The 16,500-nt window shown below is 46.0% G+C and overlaps 1 protein-coding gene across 12 annotated transcripts in view; it reads left to right on the forward strand.

Annotated features, from left to right (window-relative positions):
* The window catches only part of KALRN (kalirin RhoGEF kinase), a 672,007-nt gene that overhangs the window by 648,388 nt on the left and 7,119 nt on the right, over positions 1-16,500 (forward strand). For all 12 annotated transcript variants that reach the window (XM_046002920.1, XM_046002921.1, XM_046002922.1 and 9 more), the window contains 6 exons: positions 1,759-1,880; positions 2,525-2,656; positions 4,135-4,299; positions 6,473-6,551; positions 12,717-12,917; positions 15,790-15,928. In XM_046002920.1, coding sequence (XP_045858876.1) covers positions 1,759-1,880; positions 2,525-2,656; positions 4,135-4,299; positions 6,473-6,551; positions 12,717-12,917; positions 15,790-15,928 — 838 coding nt within the window. The remainder of the gene's footprint in view (positions 1-1,758; positions 1,881-2,524; positions 2,657-4,134; positions 4,300-6,472; positions 6,552-12,716; positions 12,918-15,789; positions 15,929-16,500) is intronic.

The raw sequence follows: 16,500 nt of genomic DNA on the forward strand, positions 1-16,500 counted from the left end.
CCAGCCCCATGGGAGGAATGTGGGTCTCACATCCCAACATCCTGGTGTTTCTTTGTGCCCGTCAGGATCCTGAGAAACAGTGGTCTTTTGAATTCCTCCGTTAACCTAAGAATAGTTTTCTTAGAAGAAAAAAAAAAGACTTGCTCCAAAATATGTGATGTTAAACAGAAAATCCAGCCATACACATGCTTCCACAAAGAAAGCCTATTTAAAAAAAAACTTGATTGACTGCCTCCTAATCGTTCTGTTAGTATTTATTGTGTACTGCTGTTTACAGTGGACAAGCAATAATGAGCCCTTAAGTGCTTAAGCATTTATCAAAGAATCACCTAGAATCAAACTCCCATCCATTAACTTAAGTTTTGTGCATATGAAATGGTATTCCCAGCAATGATGGCCGGGGATGGCCAGGTCCTGAGGTTAGCGAGCCCATGGAACTTAGTGGGGGAGTCAGTGTTTGGTGAGGGTCCCGAAGAGCAGAAGGCTTCATCTGTCTCCGCAGGGGGTTGGCAGTGGGGTTGACTGTGACTGCTGCATGTCATCCTTTCTGAGCAGGGCTTCCCTTGTGGTGCCCTGGACCCCAGACGGGAACTACCAGGGAAGTTAGCATTTAGTGGCGAAATTCGACCTTTACTTAATTCACGTTTTGTTTTTTTTTTTAAGATTTATTTATGTGACAGAGGCACAGTGAGAAAGGGAACACAAGCTGGGAGAGTAGGAGAGGGAGAGGGAGAAGCAGGCTTCCTGCTGAGCTCGGGGCTCGATCCCTGGACCATGGGATCATGACCTGAGCCGAAGGCAGACACTTGAAGTCTGAGCCACCTAGGTGCCCCTCATGTAATTGTTTTGAGGGTCCCCTAGTAGAATTTGAAATACTTAAACATTTCATTCTCAGTTGTTCCATTTTCCATTTTTTTGTTTATTAAATCTTTTTTTAAAGATTTTATTTATTTCCTTGAGAGAGAGAGAACAAGTGAGAGAGAGAGTAGGAGTCAGTGTGGGGAGGGGCAGAGAAAGAGGGGGAAGCAGGCTCCCTACTGAACAGAGAGCCTGATGTGGGGCTCGATCCCAGGACCCTGGGATCATGACCTGAGACAAAGGCAGAGGCGTAACTGACTGAGCCACCCAGGCATCCCTTTTTTTTTTTTTTTTTAAAGATTTACCTATCTATTTGAGAGAGAGAGAGAGAGAGAGAGTGCGTGAGTGTGAGGGGTTGGGGCAGAGGGAGAGACAGAGAAAATCCCAAGCAGATTCCATGCAGAGGATGGAGCCCCACTTGAGACTCAATCCCAAGACCCCGAGATCACTATCTGAGCTGAAACCAAGAGTCAAACACTTAACCCACTGTGCCACCCAGGTGCCCCTCCCTTTTCTTATACAGTGTGTTATCGATGTTTGAGACTGAAAATATTTAGGACAAAACTGCTAGTGGTAATAATACCAGTAATATTGTATAGGACTTTATATATTTCAAACCATATTCTAATTCTTATCTCGTTTTACTCCTTTTCTATCCCTCTGCCCTTTATATAACACACATGAGAGATGTGAGTGGCAAGAATGTCCCCCCCATAAAGAAATGGGAATATAGAAAGACAAGGTGACCACCCAAGGTGTGTAGGGAAGTCCCAGAGCTGGGATGAGACCTCGGGCCTGAGGATTCAGCTCAGCACCCCACATGCCCACCCTCTGGGATTTTACCCATCAGTCAATTGTGTCATTACTAGAGTCTGAAGAGCATCCTTTTGGTGTCCCTAGTGATTCAGGGGAAATCACCTTGAAGATCTGCAACCTGATGCCCCAAGACAGTGGGATTTATACCTGCATAGCAACAAATGACCATGGCACCACGTCCACATCTGCTACAGTTAAAGTGCAAGGTACAGGCTCTCTGTTTATCCAACACCTTTTATAATTTTAAAATATTTTTATTATGGTAAAATATACATAACATTTTTCATCTTAACCAATGTTAAATGTACCTTCTGCAGTGTTGAATGCATTCCTATGTTTGTGCAGCCAGTTTCCAGAATTCTTTTCATCTTGCAAAACTAAATCCTTTAACCATTAAAACAGCAGCTCCCCTCCCTGCCCCCGCTGCCCCTGGCAGCCACTGTTCTACTTCCTGTCTCTATGAATTTATGTGCATCAGTTATTTTAAGTGGACATTACAAGGGTTCCCTGAGATCTGGGGAAGAAAAGGTCCTTTGTGAAATCCCAAAGTCCAGCAAAGGGGAGAGAAAGAATCTTCGCTAAGGGCAATCTGTGGCCTGCCATAACTTCCTGCATGCTTTCCGTCAGCCTAATCTCCAGCGTGCAGTCTTTAGCCCGAGAAAGATCTTCTAACCCCAAAGCATATCTGCCAGGCCTCTCCAGGGCCTGGAGAAAGGTATACCACTGGGTGGAAAGGGTGTAGGAAATAATTGAGACAGGGGGAAGCACGTTTCCTAGGAAACGTTCAACCTTGGTGCAAAATATCAAGTTCGGCAGAAAGAGCACTTGACCATAACTTCCATCTCCGAAGGTGTTCCGGCGGCCCCTAACCGCCCCATTGCCCAGGAGAGAAGCTGCACCTCCGTGATCCTCCGCTGGCTGCCTCCCTCCAGCACGGGAAACTGCACGATTTCTGGTTACACCGTGGAGTACAGAGAGGAAGGTGAGCTGGCTCCCCCTGCTCTTCCCTTGCTTCCCTTCCTCCAAAGGCGAGGTCCTTCAGAGTCGTAAACTACTTGCCTTCAAGCTTTTCATCAGGTGTTCCTTCTTGTGTCTTCTAACTCAGCATAAACACCTCGTGTCAGACTAAAGCCGCCTTCTGACCTCTAACTTCAAGCAGTGGTTTTCACCAAACTGATAATGACTCCTGGTAGATTTCAAAGTGCCTTCCTGGGCACTTCTGTCCTTAATAAGCCCTATTCCCCAGACGGGCAATCAGGCCCCTCTTACAGATGAGGAGGCTAAGGCCTGAAGAAAGTTAAGGAACAGGAGGTAGGAGTTGGTAAGAGGCAAGGCTGGCATTAAACCCACGTGTCAGGTTCGCAAATCCGTACTCTTTCTCCCAGAGTGATAACCAGGGTAGCGTGAGCAGAGCCTTACCCGCACCTCACACAAAATTTAGAGACCACATACATAAATAGAGATCGCATATACCTTTTGTGTGATCTCTAAATTTCACATACATACAGACATGTGTATAGTGATTTTAAAAAGCTGTGTTTTGTTTTTTTTTAACTCGTTGCATTTACATGGTGAGGGTGCATACATTAGTTCAGCAGTCAGAAATACCCAAACCTGCCATCGGTTATCCAGAAAAATTAGTTACATAAGAAGCTGCCCGCTAGCTCTAGTTGTTCATCTCTGAACCACGCAATGCATTACACAGTTGAATTTCCAACCACCGTTCGTGCCCAGAACCAAAATCATTTGTTGTGCTTGCGGTCGCTCTCAGTATCTCAACTCTTCCTCCTTCACCGAACAGGCTCCGTGCAGTTAAGAAACTGCTTACTATGGCCTCTTCGGGAAGCTGTTCACTCTTGGGTCTCTCCCCCCTCCGCACAGAGGTGTTCAAGCTGAGCTGGGGACACGTCTCACCAAGCTAGTCCTCCCCCCAACCAGCCCCACAACCCCGCAGTTCAGTCCTTAGCTCATCGTATTCAGGCAGTTCTCGTGAGAAGATCATTTCATCTTTCTGAGCCTCCGTTTCTCATGTTCCCGACCCCGCAGGGTGTCTGGGGATTTCGGTGTGAAAGGGAAATGAGAGAGTCGCCTGGCATGGTACTTGACATGCGTGGAGGGCTCAGTGCCTGTTCACTTCTAGTTTGTTTCCACTTACAAATACATATTTCCTCTCATCTTGTGATTTATAATATATTTTTATGCCTTATTAAAAAGTTGCCGCAGGGTCCCCTGTAAATTCTGTACCTCTCCGTCTTCTCACTCTCACACGTGCTTTCACACCCCTCAGGACCTAGTCAGTCATTTGCCACAGGTGGCCCACGGGCTTTCAGAGCCCAATCAGTAACCACAGCTGTTCCTTGAATGGAATGAGTCAGCTTCCCTTTCTTTGTTTGCTGAAGGTCTTTGAAACAATGGCTCTTTGGCTTTTCTCTCTCCCTCTCCTCGGAAATCGTGCACTAGGTTCCCAGGCCTGGCAGCAGTCCGTGGCTTCGACCTTGGATACTTACCTCGTCATCGAGGACCTCAGTCCTGGGAGTCCTTATCAGTTCCGAGTCAGCGCCAGCAACCCCTGGGGGATCAGCCTTCCCAGCGAGCCCTCGGAGTTTGTGCGACTCCCTGAGTACGGTGAGTCCCGGCCTTTCCCTGCACCCCAGGCGGGGGAGGCCAGGCACCTCGGCGGCTCACCCACTCACGGGTGCCGGCTGGCCGTTGGCATGGCAGGCCACCATGCGGGGGGAACCTGGATTTGCCACTGGCTTCGGTCAAGTAACATTTCAGAGGCCTGAAGAAAAGTGTGATTTCAACCATCTTGGAGCAAAAGTGAGGTCAGCCACCCGTGTTTACCTGGAGCCTTCCAGGGTCCCTGGGCCCTCGCGTGTGTCCCCAGGAACAGAGAGGGGCGGGCAGGAGTCATAGTCACCTGGATGCTATCCGCCCCTTTTCCTACTTGGGAACGCCAAACCTCGTCTCCCCTGGGAACCCCTGCCAGGTGTAAGTGTGCCTCGCAGCATCAGAGACAGCCCTGTTCACCAGTTTAAGCTGGGGAGAGGAAGGCAAGCTGTTCAAAAGATTTGAATCAAAATGAGTATTTAAAAAAATTTATTTATTTGGGGGCACCTGGGTGGCTCAGTGAGTTAAAGCCTCTACCTTCGGCTCAGGTCATGATCCCAGGGTCCTGGGATCAACAGGGAGCCTGCTTCCCTCCCTTTCTCTCTGCCTGCCTCTCTGTCTACTTGTGATCTCTGTCAAATAAATAAATAAAATATTTTTTAAAATTTTATTTATTTGAGAGAGAGAGCACAAGCAGGTGAGGGGCAGAGGGAGAAGCAGACCCCCCCCCCCCCACGCCGAGCCAGGAGCACCAGGTGGGACTTGATCCCCAGACTCTAGGATCATGACCTGAGCCAAAGGCAGACCCTAACCAACTGAGCCTCCCAGGGGCCCCTCAAGGTGGATACATTTTTAGGTGGATATGTTGAATAATTAAGATACACCTATAACTAGCTGCGCGTGAGTATTTTACAAATACCACCTATTCCCTATCTCACCAAACCTCCTTGGTCCCAAGAACATTTTGAAAGAGGGCGCCTGGGTGGCTTAGTTGGTTGAGCGGTTGCCTTTGGCTCAGGTCATGATCCCGGAGTCTCAGGATCAAGTCCCACATCAGGTTTCCAGCTACATAGGGAGTTTGCTTCTCCCTCTGACCTTTTCCCCTCTCACGCTCTCTCTCTCTCTCAAATGGATAAATAAAATATTTTAAAAAGAGAGAGAGAGAGAGAGAGAGGCTAACACTTGTTAGCCTGAAGAAATCTCCAAGTAGTGAGAGGTATTCCGTCGTACAGGAGTGGGCTGTGTGTGCTGGGGTGGAGGAGGAGGTCATGGCCCTGCAAAGACAACAGACCCATGTGTCTCTGGGTTAAGGGGATCCCAGAGTCTCCAGAGGGGCTGCAGAAACCTTCTAGGGCCTCCAGCTACAGCCCATCCCCTGCCACCCCCGCTGACTCTGGAAGTGCTCCCCAGCCCGCCCCAGCCTTGTTCCGTTGGACCCATGACACTGGGAAACCTTGGCCCTGGACCTCAGAATTCAATATAAATAGGGCACCTGAGCCTCAGCCCCACTGTGCTCTGGGCAGCCTGAGGTGGCCCGGGTCAGATGAGTTGCGCTGCCGGCGTGCGCACACGCGTGTGTGTGCGTGTGTAAATCATTGCCAAGGAATTAACACCTCAAATAAGGTAATGCTGCCGAACATTGTGCTCAGGCCTGTATTTTGGGTTAAGCTACACTATTCGGTATACCAGCTAAGCCCCTCACTATCTGAGGGAGCGGGGTGACAGGGACAAGTGGTTAGGATGCTCTGAGCCTGTTGCCCTCCTTTCCTCCTCTGGGCCCTTGTAACTCTTCCCCTAGCTGCCGCTGCATCCCTCCTCGGCCCTGATTCTCACTGGCTTTTCTAGGCCTTCCATGTGTTTTTCTCTCTCTCTTTTAACTTGTTCTACCAAATTTCTATTTTAAAATATCCAGAGGTTACATCTCTGATTGTCCCAAGTTTTCTTTGGTTATGTAGATGACACAGCGCCGGTGGTGGGGGTGGGGGGATATGACTCTGTCATGTCGGCCTCCCCTTGGATGATATTTTTAAAAATAACATTTCAGAGAATCCTGGCATTTTCCCACGAGTTAGACTCCATATTTGGTCACAAGAATGCTTTGGGGCAAAGCAGGAGCTTTTCTGTTCATCTTTTCTTTATTCTTATATGACTTCCTCAGTATCATAAATGGGTTCTCTCTCTTCCAAAGATGCTGCTGCTGATGGTGCCACCATTTCTTGGAAGGAAAATTTTGATTCAGCTTATACTGAGCTGAATGAAATTGGAAGGTAATGACTCCGTTTTCTATTCCTTCGTTCATGGGCAGTTAACATCATCATATCGGAATAATGACTTGTTTTTCCTGTTGTTTGTTTCTCCTCACTAAATGTATTCCCTCTTTAGTAAGAAAAAAAAAAACAGAATATTTTTGTGTATTTTTACTGCTTTTTTTTTTAACTTTTTAAGTTAGATGCTTCACTCATCATCTGTCAGCCTTTCTTCTGGTCTAATATAAGAATTTAAACCTTTCTTCAAATTGCAATTTTAATTACGTCTCCTGAGTTCTGATATGTGGCACTTTCATTATCATTCAGTTCAACTATAATTTTTTTTTCTTTGACCTAATTGTAATAGAAATACTTCTAACTTTTCAGCTGTGTGAGATTTTTTCAAATCATCTTCTTGTTACTGATGTCTAACTTAATTACATTGTAGTTGAAGAACTTGATCTATGTGATACTGACTCTGACTTTTGCTGGGACTTGCTTTATTTGCAGTACATGGTCAGTTTTTGTTCGAAGTTCCATGTGTTCCTGAGAAGAAGGTATAATCAGGTTGTGTCAAGTCCAACACATTGTTTTATGGATATTTCCAGTCCAGTCCCCCCTACGCATACCCACACACTCAGTCACACAATCTATCTCTATTTTGAGTAGAAAAGTGTCCTCAAAAATAAAAAAAGAAAAATATGATTTTAACAAAACAATGAAAAAAATCTATCACCTGTCCCATAAAATAGTTGATCGAAAGAGACAAAAAAGAGGTCATCTCTGTGTGTGCATTAGGTTGCACATGTTCTAGGTGAGAGGGTGGGGAGTTCTTACAAGTCCCCCCACCCACTGAATGTATAAAAAAAAAAAGAGCACCCACTAACGGTGGGCTGTTACCATCATCTCTTTGATTGACGTCTCTCAATGAAGCACAACTTTTCCTGAGTAGGGCGGTTATGACAGGAGTTGTGGAAACAGCCCAAATGTTTGCTATTCCCATTTCTTAGACAGGAGTCACAATGTCATTCACGACCTTTCACCATAATACCCTCCATCAAAAACCAACGTTCGCTCTCCTTTCACTCTTCTTTGTGTGACCAGGGGGAGAAAAAGACCAGTGGAAATTTACATGGTGTTAGGTGATGCTTATATCGTGTTGCAGATACTATGAAGATATTACACGAGAGCCATTTAGTGTAATCCTTGCCACATTGTGAGTATATTCCCAGGAAAGGAACCCAGGCTTGGGGAGTTAAGTAACTTTTTCGAGGTCTTGCAACCACTAAGTGTAGAACAGTCAGGATTCCAACCCTGGCCTACCCAATTCTTAAGCCTGTGTGTGTTTTACCAGCATATGTGATTTCTCACTGCAGCAGTTTTTGTCAAAAATAAGCTCTAGCCATTGAAATCTAGTCTGCTCCGTTATATTCAAGTTTTGTGAAGTTCCATATGACTCAAGTAAGGAATCGACTCCACTCCTGGTTCTAAAGGAAACTAGTTGTATCGCTCAGATGCTCCAGTGATTTCCTTCCCCAGACATGCATTTGCTGTTGAGAACCAGAGGCGAAGGCGTGTTGTACCTAGAAGAGATAGATGTTTTAGTATTTCCCAAAGGGGAGGTCAAGTTTCTGATCTGTTCAGGGCAATGATGTTTTTGTTTTTGTTTTTCAAATCACATCCCCAACCATCTGAAGCTTTTCCTCTCCTCCAAGTACAGTCCTCCTATTTTCAACAAGTCCTTTAAAAGTGCTGCATGGGGGCACCTGGGTGGCTCAGTGGGTTAAGCCTCTGCCTTCGACTCAGGTCATGGTCTCAGGACTCAGGTCCTGGGATTGAGCCCCGCATCGGGCTCTCTGCTCGGCAGGGAGCCTGCTTCCTCCTCTCTCTCTGCCTGCCTCTCTGCCTACTTGTGACCTCTCTCTGTCAAATAAATACATAAAATCTTAAAGAAAAATGCTGCATATAAACAGAAGGGAAATAAAACATGTAGATACTGATGTGAGACATACCACATGTATCTACCGGCCATAGATGTGAGTCAGCTTTCTCCATTGAACTTAAACCTAGAATTCTAGGCCTATATAACTATCTTGTTAAAAATAGCTCTCTGGTAATTAAGTAGTTTAAAAACCATGGTGCATAAAGAAATATCATCACTGCTAAAGTCTATCTACAGAAGGAAAGAGCACTTGAGCATGGCAGGCTTAGCCAGAAATAAACTAGACGGACACCACAGCAATGTGAAGAAGCCAGAGAATTGTCCCCTGGGAATGCAGACTGGTGACCTATATAGGGTCCAAAAAGATAGCAGGGCCCAGCCTCCAGGCAAGGATGGAAGGTTGAACCCAGCCATCTGTTTTCACACTGTCCTGAGACTTCACTGAATCTCCACTAAAGGAATTTTCCCAATCGGGCATGTAAGGCTGAGGACACAGGAAGAAGAGATACTCTAGAAACACGTTTGAAGCAGAAAACAAGTGAAAGAGTGACAAATGACCTAGGAGACCCGAGGAACTCAGTCCAAACCAGTTGTGGGGTCAAGTGAGAACCAGTGCAACTTTTGCAGCAGAATCCCCCGAAGGCTGGGGAACTGGCCGCATCAAGTAGCTCTGTAAACCGGTGTAAAGAGGATGCTGACATGGGAAGGAGTGGCTGAAACTGTGTGAGAGCTTGTCATGCTTCAGATCTCCTCCCCAGTGGAGGCAGCTGTAGGATCGTCTCTCCCCATGCAGGAAAAGGCTGGGGTCCATTCTCTAGACGGGGTAAAACAGAGCACCTCTCGTCTCTGGGACACTGGCACACTTGGGGGCAGCAGAACTTTCCAGCAGACAGGCCCCTTAGGACACTGTAGCCACGCTGGATACTCGGGACCCCAGCTTTCTCAACCACCCGGCCTTCAAAAGTGGACAACCGTGGCTTCACCATCTAGGCAGGAGGTACAAGGCTCTTTCTCTGGGAATTCCGATCAGCCCAAGAAGAAAGTCTTAAAGATCCTGACTTTGGAGCTTTCCCAACTAAATAGTCCACTCAGATCACGCTATAGTGAAGATCGAATTGACAGGCTCCACTCCTCACACTGAGCACTTCCAAACACCATTTAGTCCCCAACTTGTAGAATGAGCTAGCTTCCAGTGCCCTCCAAGAGAGAGTCAACCCACTGTGGCCTATCTCTCCCACTGATGACAACCAGAATCCCTGGAGAAAGTACAAAAAGGCAACTACCTCAGAATTCTGAAAAGTAAAGAACACAGAAAACGGGGAGCCAAGTGAAAACTTGAGGAAAGTCAGGGACAGTGGCAGTGAGTTCTCTGGCTCGTTTGTTGGGCTTTAACCCAAGTGCGGGCCAAACCAGGGAACTGGGCAACATGTACAGGGGACAGCTCCAAAGAAAACTCATCTTTCTGTCCAAAAGACAGGAAAGGGGACTCTCTTTGAGCTGAAGAGATAGGAAAATGCCTTTCCCTCCCTCCTTTCTTTCTCTCATTGCTTTTTTTTTTTTCTCTCTCTTTTTTTTTTTTTTTTTTTTCTCTCTCATTGCTTTAACCCAAGCAAGAAACTAAAACTCTGAAGGAATCCCATCTATAAAATCGGGCCCATTCTTTGGCCCATGGGAGCCAAAGAATGTGTGGGAAATCTCAGTGAGAAGAGAGCTAAGGAAGGAGATCTCTAATTCTGTGCTTGGAGCAGGACAGATCCTGGGCTCCTTTCAAACTATGCACAGAACACAGCCACAGAAGCATAGCAAGGCCTGAGTGACAAACTATGCCATAAACCATCACTCAGTCACCCTGCAGTGACTTATTAGTCCCGGACTAATCTTTGAATGGTTCTCATAAGGGGCAGTCTTTGTCAGAAATGAGGCCTGAATTCTGTCACAAAAAGGAAAATATTCATAGTTTACTGGAGCTGCAAATTCGACTAGCCCTGACCTAGTTGCAATAATGGAAACACTGAATATTGATTAAAATATCATTCCGCGGGGGGATGGGGGATGGGGAAAATGGTCATGTGGTAGAGACAGAGAGAGGAGAGAGGCTAACATCTCCCTTTTCGGAGTGGGTGTCAACAGATTATAATGAAAACTGAAACACCAAGAAGTAGCCACACAAACATAGACTCCCCCAGGAGTAAGCTAAAATATAATTACTTGATAGGTTAAACTGCCTCTCAAGTAAGGAAAATGGGGTTGTGGGGTAGAAGGATGGGATACTATTAGTTTTAATAAGAAACCTTAAAGCTAATTGACTTTTTAAATCATGGGGATGCATAACTTGGATGAGCACAATTTAAAGAAAAAAATTAAGGTATAGGGGCCCCTGGGTGGCTCAGTGGGTTAAGTGTCCGCCTTCCCACAGATCATGATCCAGGATCAAGCCCCGCATTGGGAGCCTACTTATCCCTCTCCCATTCCCCCTGCTTGTGTTCTCTCTCTCTCTCTCTCTCTCTCTCTCAAATAAATAGAATCTTTAAAAAAGGAAGGAAAGGGGCGCCTGGGTGGCTCAGTGGTTTAAGCTGCTGCCTTCGGCTCAGGTCATGATCTCAGGGTCCTGGGATCGAGTCCCGCATCGGGCTCTCTGCTTGGCAGGGAGCCTGCTTCCTCCTTTCTCTCTCTCTGCCTGCCTCTCTCCCTGCTTGTGATCTCTATCTGTCAAATAAATAAATAAAATCTTTAAAAAAAAAAATAAAAAAGGAAGGAAGGACAGACAAACATAATGAAGGGGTGCCTGGCTGGCTCACTCTGTGGAGCATGCAACTCTTGATCTCAGGATCGTGAGTCTAAGCCCAGATTAGGCAGAGAGATTACTTAAAAAAAGAGAGAGAGATGGCAATTTATTAATTTATGATATAGAATGGAAATACCAGTTCAACCAAATATTTACTTGCTATACAAAAAGAATGATGTCTGCTACATAATAGGCATTCAATTAGTATTTGTCAAATACTTGTTTTATCGATTAACATATTCTCTTCTTAAAGATTTTTTGTTATTATCTATTTATTTGACACACATACACACACAGAGCATAAGCAGGGGGAGGGGCAGAGAGAGAGGAAGAAGCAGGCTCCCCGCTGAGCAGGGCTCCAACCCAGGACCCCGGGATCATGACCTGAGCCTAAGGCAGACACTTAACTGACTGAGCCACCGAGGTGCCCCCAGCATATTCTCTTCTTTTGAGAAAACCTATACTGGTTTTAATCTGACTGTTATTGTCAGAAGGTCGCTTGGTGAGCACAGGGCCAGGTCAAGGAGTCAGTTGGACCATCTTTGTGGTGGTTCTGGTGTTGGATGCCTCCATTTCTGCTAGAGGAATGGCCTGTTCTTTGGATGGTTGACTCCTCTACTCATACGCCACAGTATCTCAGGGACAGACCTGGGATGGGCACTGCTGGTCACCTCTTTGACTCCCTTTCCCTGTTCCCATTGCTGACCAGTTCCCTCTTCTACTTCACTCTTACTACCTCTTACTGGGCTACAGCTGAGCCTGGGAACCATTCTATTCTAGGTGTGGCTAATTTTGTCAGATGTGAAGCTGGCATGCTGGTTATACATTTTTCAGTGTCCTTGTCAGTTAGAAACGACTGAAGTATTTATGAGTGAAATAACATGGTATCTGGATTTTGCTAAAAATACCACGGGAAAAAAAGGCAAGAGGTAAGAAAGAAAGAGATGGAATAAGGTTGGCAAAATGCTGATAATGACTGAAGCTGGCTGCTGGCTGCGCAGATCTATTATACCATTCTCTCTACTTTTGTGTATAGTCAAAGTTTCTGTCATACCAAGATAATAAATATAAAAGTAAAAAATTGCCTCTTTAAGAAATGTTTTTGAAATGATCATAGAGTAGAATTCCTCCTTCTTGCACATTTTTATTACCATTGTATTTTACAGAAATATACTCCGCTTAGAAAACTGAACTTGTGGTTGATATTTCAAAGCAAGAGAGAAATCTGTTGACTAAAATGGATATGAGTTTTTTTGCATCTCAGAGATTCCTGAATTGCTAAGGCAGGAAACACGGCTTTTCTTGAGAGATCACATGATCATTTCAAATAGGAAAGTAGGATTCCTAATAAGTGTAACTGTCTGACCACTTCAGAGAAGACTTTACAGATCCTTGAATAAAATAATACCTGGTTGATGGAGGAAGCTTAGCAAAATGCTTTCTGCCTTCTGCTCTCCAGGGGCCGTTTCTCCATAGTGAAGAAGTGTATTCACAAAGCTACGCGGAAGGACGTCGCGGTGAAATTCGTTAGCAAAAAAATGAAGAAAAAAGAACAGGCTGCCCACGAGGCTGCCCTGCTTCAGCACCTGCAACACCCGCAGTACATCACTCTCCATGACACCTATGAGTCCCCCACGTCCTACATCCTGATTCTGGAGCTGTAAGTACAGGCGTCTCGGTTGTCTCCAGTGTCTGGGCTCCTTCGCGTCCCCCCCCACCCACAGCGGTTACATTCTATACAATGTCTCGCTGTGTACGGAGTGTTGTATGTCATGTGTGATCTCCCGTCTGTTTTATTAGAAGGTGGTTCCCGTTTACAGATTAGAAAAATCAAGGGTAAAGAAGGTCCTTACCACTAGGAAATGGAGAAGCTGGGACTTGAACCTGTGTATCTCTGTCCCTCAGATTCTCATGTTCTTTCTACTATGGACTCTTGGGCTGGACAGGGGTTTAGGAAGACTGTATGGACCCTAGGCTTGTTGACAGGGGTGGGGCTGAACTGAAAGGGGGTTTGTGCATCAACCCACTGACATGGCAGCCATGATTCCCACCCAAGAAATTCCTTTTAAAGTGGAACCTTGACCTTCAAAATATTCCACTCATTCCAGATTTTCTAGGAACTCAAGCATCTGCATACTTGGCCCTAGAACACATCCAATAAAGCACATTCTGCCCCCCTACTACCCCAGGCTAAGAATAGAGATCGTGTCCTGTGGTTCACAGAGATCTAACAGAGGCTAAAGAGAACAGAGTCCTCTCAGGAGGACGGAGCCCTCATAGAGATGTCAGCAGATGTGTGCTGATGACCCTGCCCCAAGACCGGCGCCACGCATGTCTCCCCGGGAGCCTCTGTCCAGAAGAGAAGCGCCTCCATGTACAGCTTTCCAGCTGTCATTTTACTGTGACTCTTGTGTGCTTGTTTGTCTAGGTGTTTGTGGATGAGGGCCTTTGAGGCAGTCCCCTATACATTTATTTATGTTGGAAAAAAGACAGCCAAAAAACAAACATCTTCGGCTACATTTTTTAATTCGTTGAAAAGAAACAGAAGATAGAACCAACTGTATTATATTTGTACTTCTTTTGTGATACATTATATAGCTGCGTAGTAGTAGATCAATCGTCACTTTGGATTTAACAAAGACCCTTACAGAGAGCCTTCCAGAACCCAATATCAAGGGCTTATACAAGTATTATCACTTGTATATCAAGATAATATGGTGGACCCAGAATCTTAGCCCCTTCAGTTTCGCCAGCTTGCATTGTTCCGGGGGAAGGTGCTGATTACCAGGCTGCCTCGGTGCAATGGAAGGAAGCCATTCTTGGAATGAAGAGCCTGGGCGCTCATCCCAGCTCTGAGATTTGGGGGCAGGGTCTTTAGATTCCCGGGCCTGGGGTCTCATCTGTGAAGTCTGAAGAATTAGTTCCACTTCTCAGAGACATTACAGGGATTAAATGAGGTGAATAGCGTATTGAGTTAGTTTACCAAACATTTACTGAGCACACTCTGTGTGCCTGCCGCTTCGAGGACCTGGGCCAGGATGGAAGGAACAAAGGTGAAAAGGGGTGGTTCTTGCCCTTGAAGAGTTCAAAACCTGAAGAGGAGGACCGATCCCTAAGTGATGATTTCAGCTGAACATGGTAAATGCTGAGAAAGAAACGTGCTTTGGAGAAGGTTGTGTGAGAACATAGGAAAGTGTTTTTTGGACTGGAAATTCAGGAAAGATGAGTGGATAGATAGCGCCCAAGGTAAACCCTGTGCTAAATCTTGGTTATGCTGTGACCAGAGGTCATCCTTTTGGTGGCCATCCAAATCCCTGGTAGAGCTTTTCTCTGCTAGGCAACAGATGTTCTGATGGCCTAGGCTAGGGTGCGGCCCGGGCATCTGCATTTCCCAAAAGCTCTGAGGGTAAACTTGGTGCGAGGGCTTGTGGGTCTCAGAGCAGTGCAGCAAGAAGCACGGGGGGAGCACCTCACAAACCCAGGCCCCCTCCACTCCATGCTCATCCCTCCCGCCTCAGCCCCCGCCAGGTCCTAGGCTTCACTCCTATCAAGGAAAGCAGGAGAAGACATCAGGGGGAAGGACCACCCTAGAGAAGAGAGTGGAAACCTGGCTGGGGTGGGGGGAGATCAGCTGTGCTCAAAGGTGGTTTCTACCTCTGGCTCAAGTCTTTCCCAGAAATGTACCTTTGACAGCTCAGTGCACATTGGACTAGCTGTCTGACATTTGGTCACTCCAGATGCTTAGGAGGGTACAGGGGACCTGAAAACACTACTGAGCACTCAGGCTGCTACTGATGAGGCATACCGCTTGACTCTTACACAGCCCTCGGAGTGAAGTCAGTCTTATTGCTGTTATTCCCAGTTTAAAGGTGAAGAAACCAACACAGGGTTTAAGCAACTTGTCCCAAACCCCCAGCCTGTAGCTGGCAGAATAAGGACTCAAATCTGGATCTGGCTGGCTCCCTCTACCGTGTTCTCACTCACGGTTTTTAAGATCGGAAAATTGCTCACAAGGCAAAGGATCCCGAAAAGGGTCAAGAATGCCGAGGACAAGCTTTACCCACTTTCCATTTTCCCCAGCTAAAAACTGACAAATAAAAGCAATTTGCAAAACATATTTGCAGGCATAGAGCCACCAGTTTCCAGTTATCCGAATATTGAAAGAGCGCGTGCTCTCCTCTCTCTCTCTCTCCCTCTGAAGACTTTCTGTGTTTTGCCAACTAATCTCTTAGAGAGGGGTCAGACCTCTTTCCTCGTGAGTGGTTTTTAACTTTAACAACGTAGAATGTGTCTTAAGGTTACCCATGTTTCTCCCGTGCAGCACATCACATGATAACTTTGAAATTAGTGCTTGTTAATTTTAGTTCCGAACATTAACTTTGGGTTCTAACTAAAATACACATGTGTGGGAACATCGATCTTCATCTATAAGCAGGAGGAGGAGAGATTCTGGAGCTCTGACCGATCGGTGTATGTTATTTTTCCATTTCTTTACAAACGTATTTCCTTGGCCAATTCCTCCCCGATTTCAGGATGGACGATGGCCGGCTCTTAGACTACCTTATGAATCACGATGAGCTGATGGAAGAGAAAGTTGCTTTCTACATCCGGGACATCATGGAAGCTCTTCAGTACCTCCACAACTGCAGGGTGGCCCATTTGGACATAAAGGTAATAAGCAAGAGCTGCACTTGCAGGGAAGTAGCCAAGTCCAGCCTGTCAGTCATTACCCTTGGGGAGGTCCATTCTGATTCATTTTAGGTACTTAGGTTAGAATCCTGACAAATTTTAAGACAGGAACTAGGTCATCACACAATTCCAGTGTGTTCCAAGTGAATTAATGAGAACACACCAAGAGTCACCATGACATCTGGGGTGAGGGAAGGTAGGGAAGATCTTCCCACCTCATCTAACATTTTAGAAGGAAGCCAATAAATGTCAGGTTTTTTTTTAATTAAGTAAGTCTTGATTTCTTTTTTAAGATTTTATTTACTTATTTGTCATAGAGAGAGAGAGAGAGTACAAGCAGGCAGAGAGGCAGGCAGAGGCAGAAAGAGAAGCAGGCTCCTCACTGAGTGGGGAGCCTGACACAGGACTCAATCCCAGGACCCTGAGATCATGACCTGAGCCGAAGGCAGCTGCTTAACCGACTGAGCCACCCAGGCATCCCAAATGTCATTTTACAGTGCCCAAGAGAAGCCCCTGTTTTCCAAAATGAATATCCCACTCTTTTTTTTTTTTTT

Source organism: Meles meles, chromosome 4, assembly GCF_922984935.1.
Source record: "Meles meles chromosome 4, mMelMel3.1 paternal haplotype, whole genome shotgun sequence".
Classification (NCBI taxonomy): Eukaryota; Metazoa; Chordata; class Mammalia; order Carnivora; family Mustelidae; genus Meles; species Meles meles.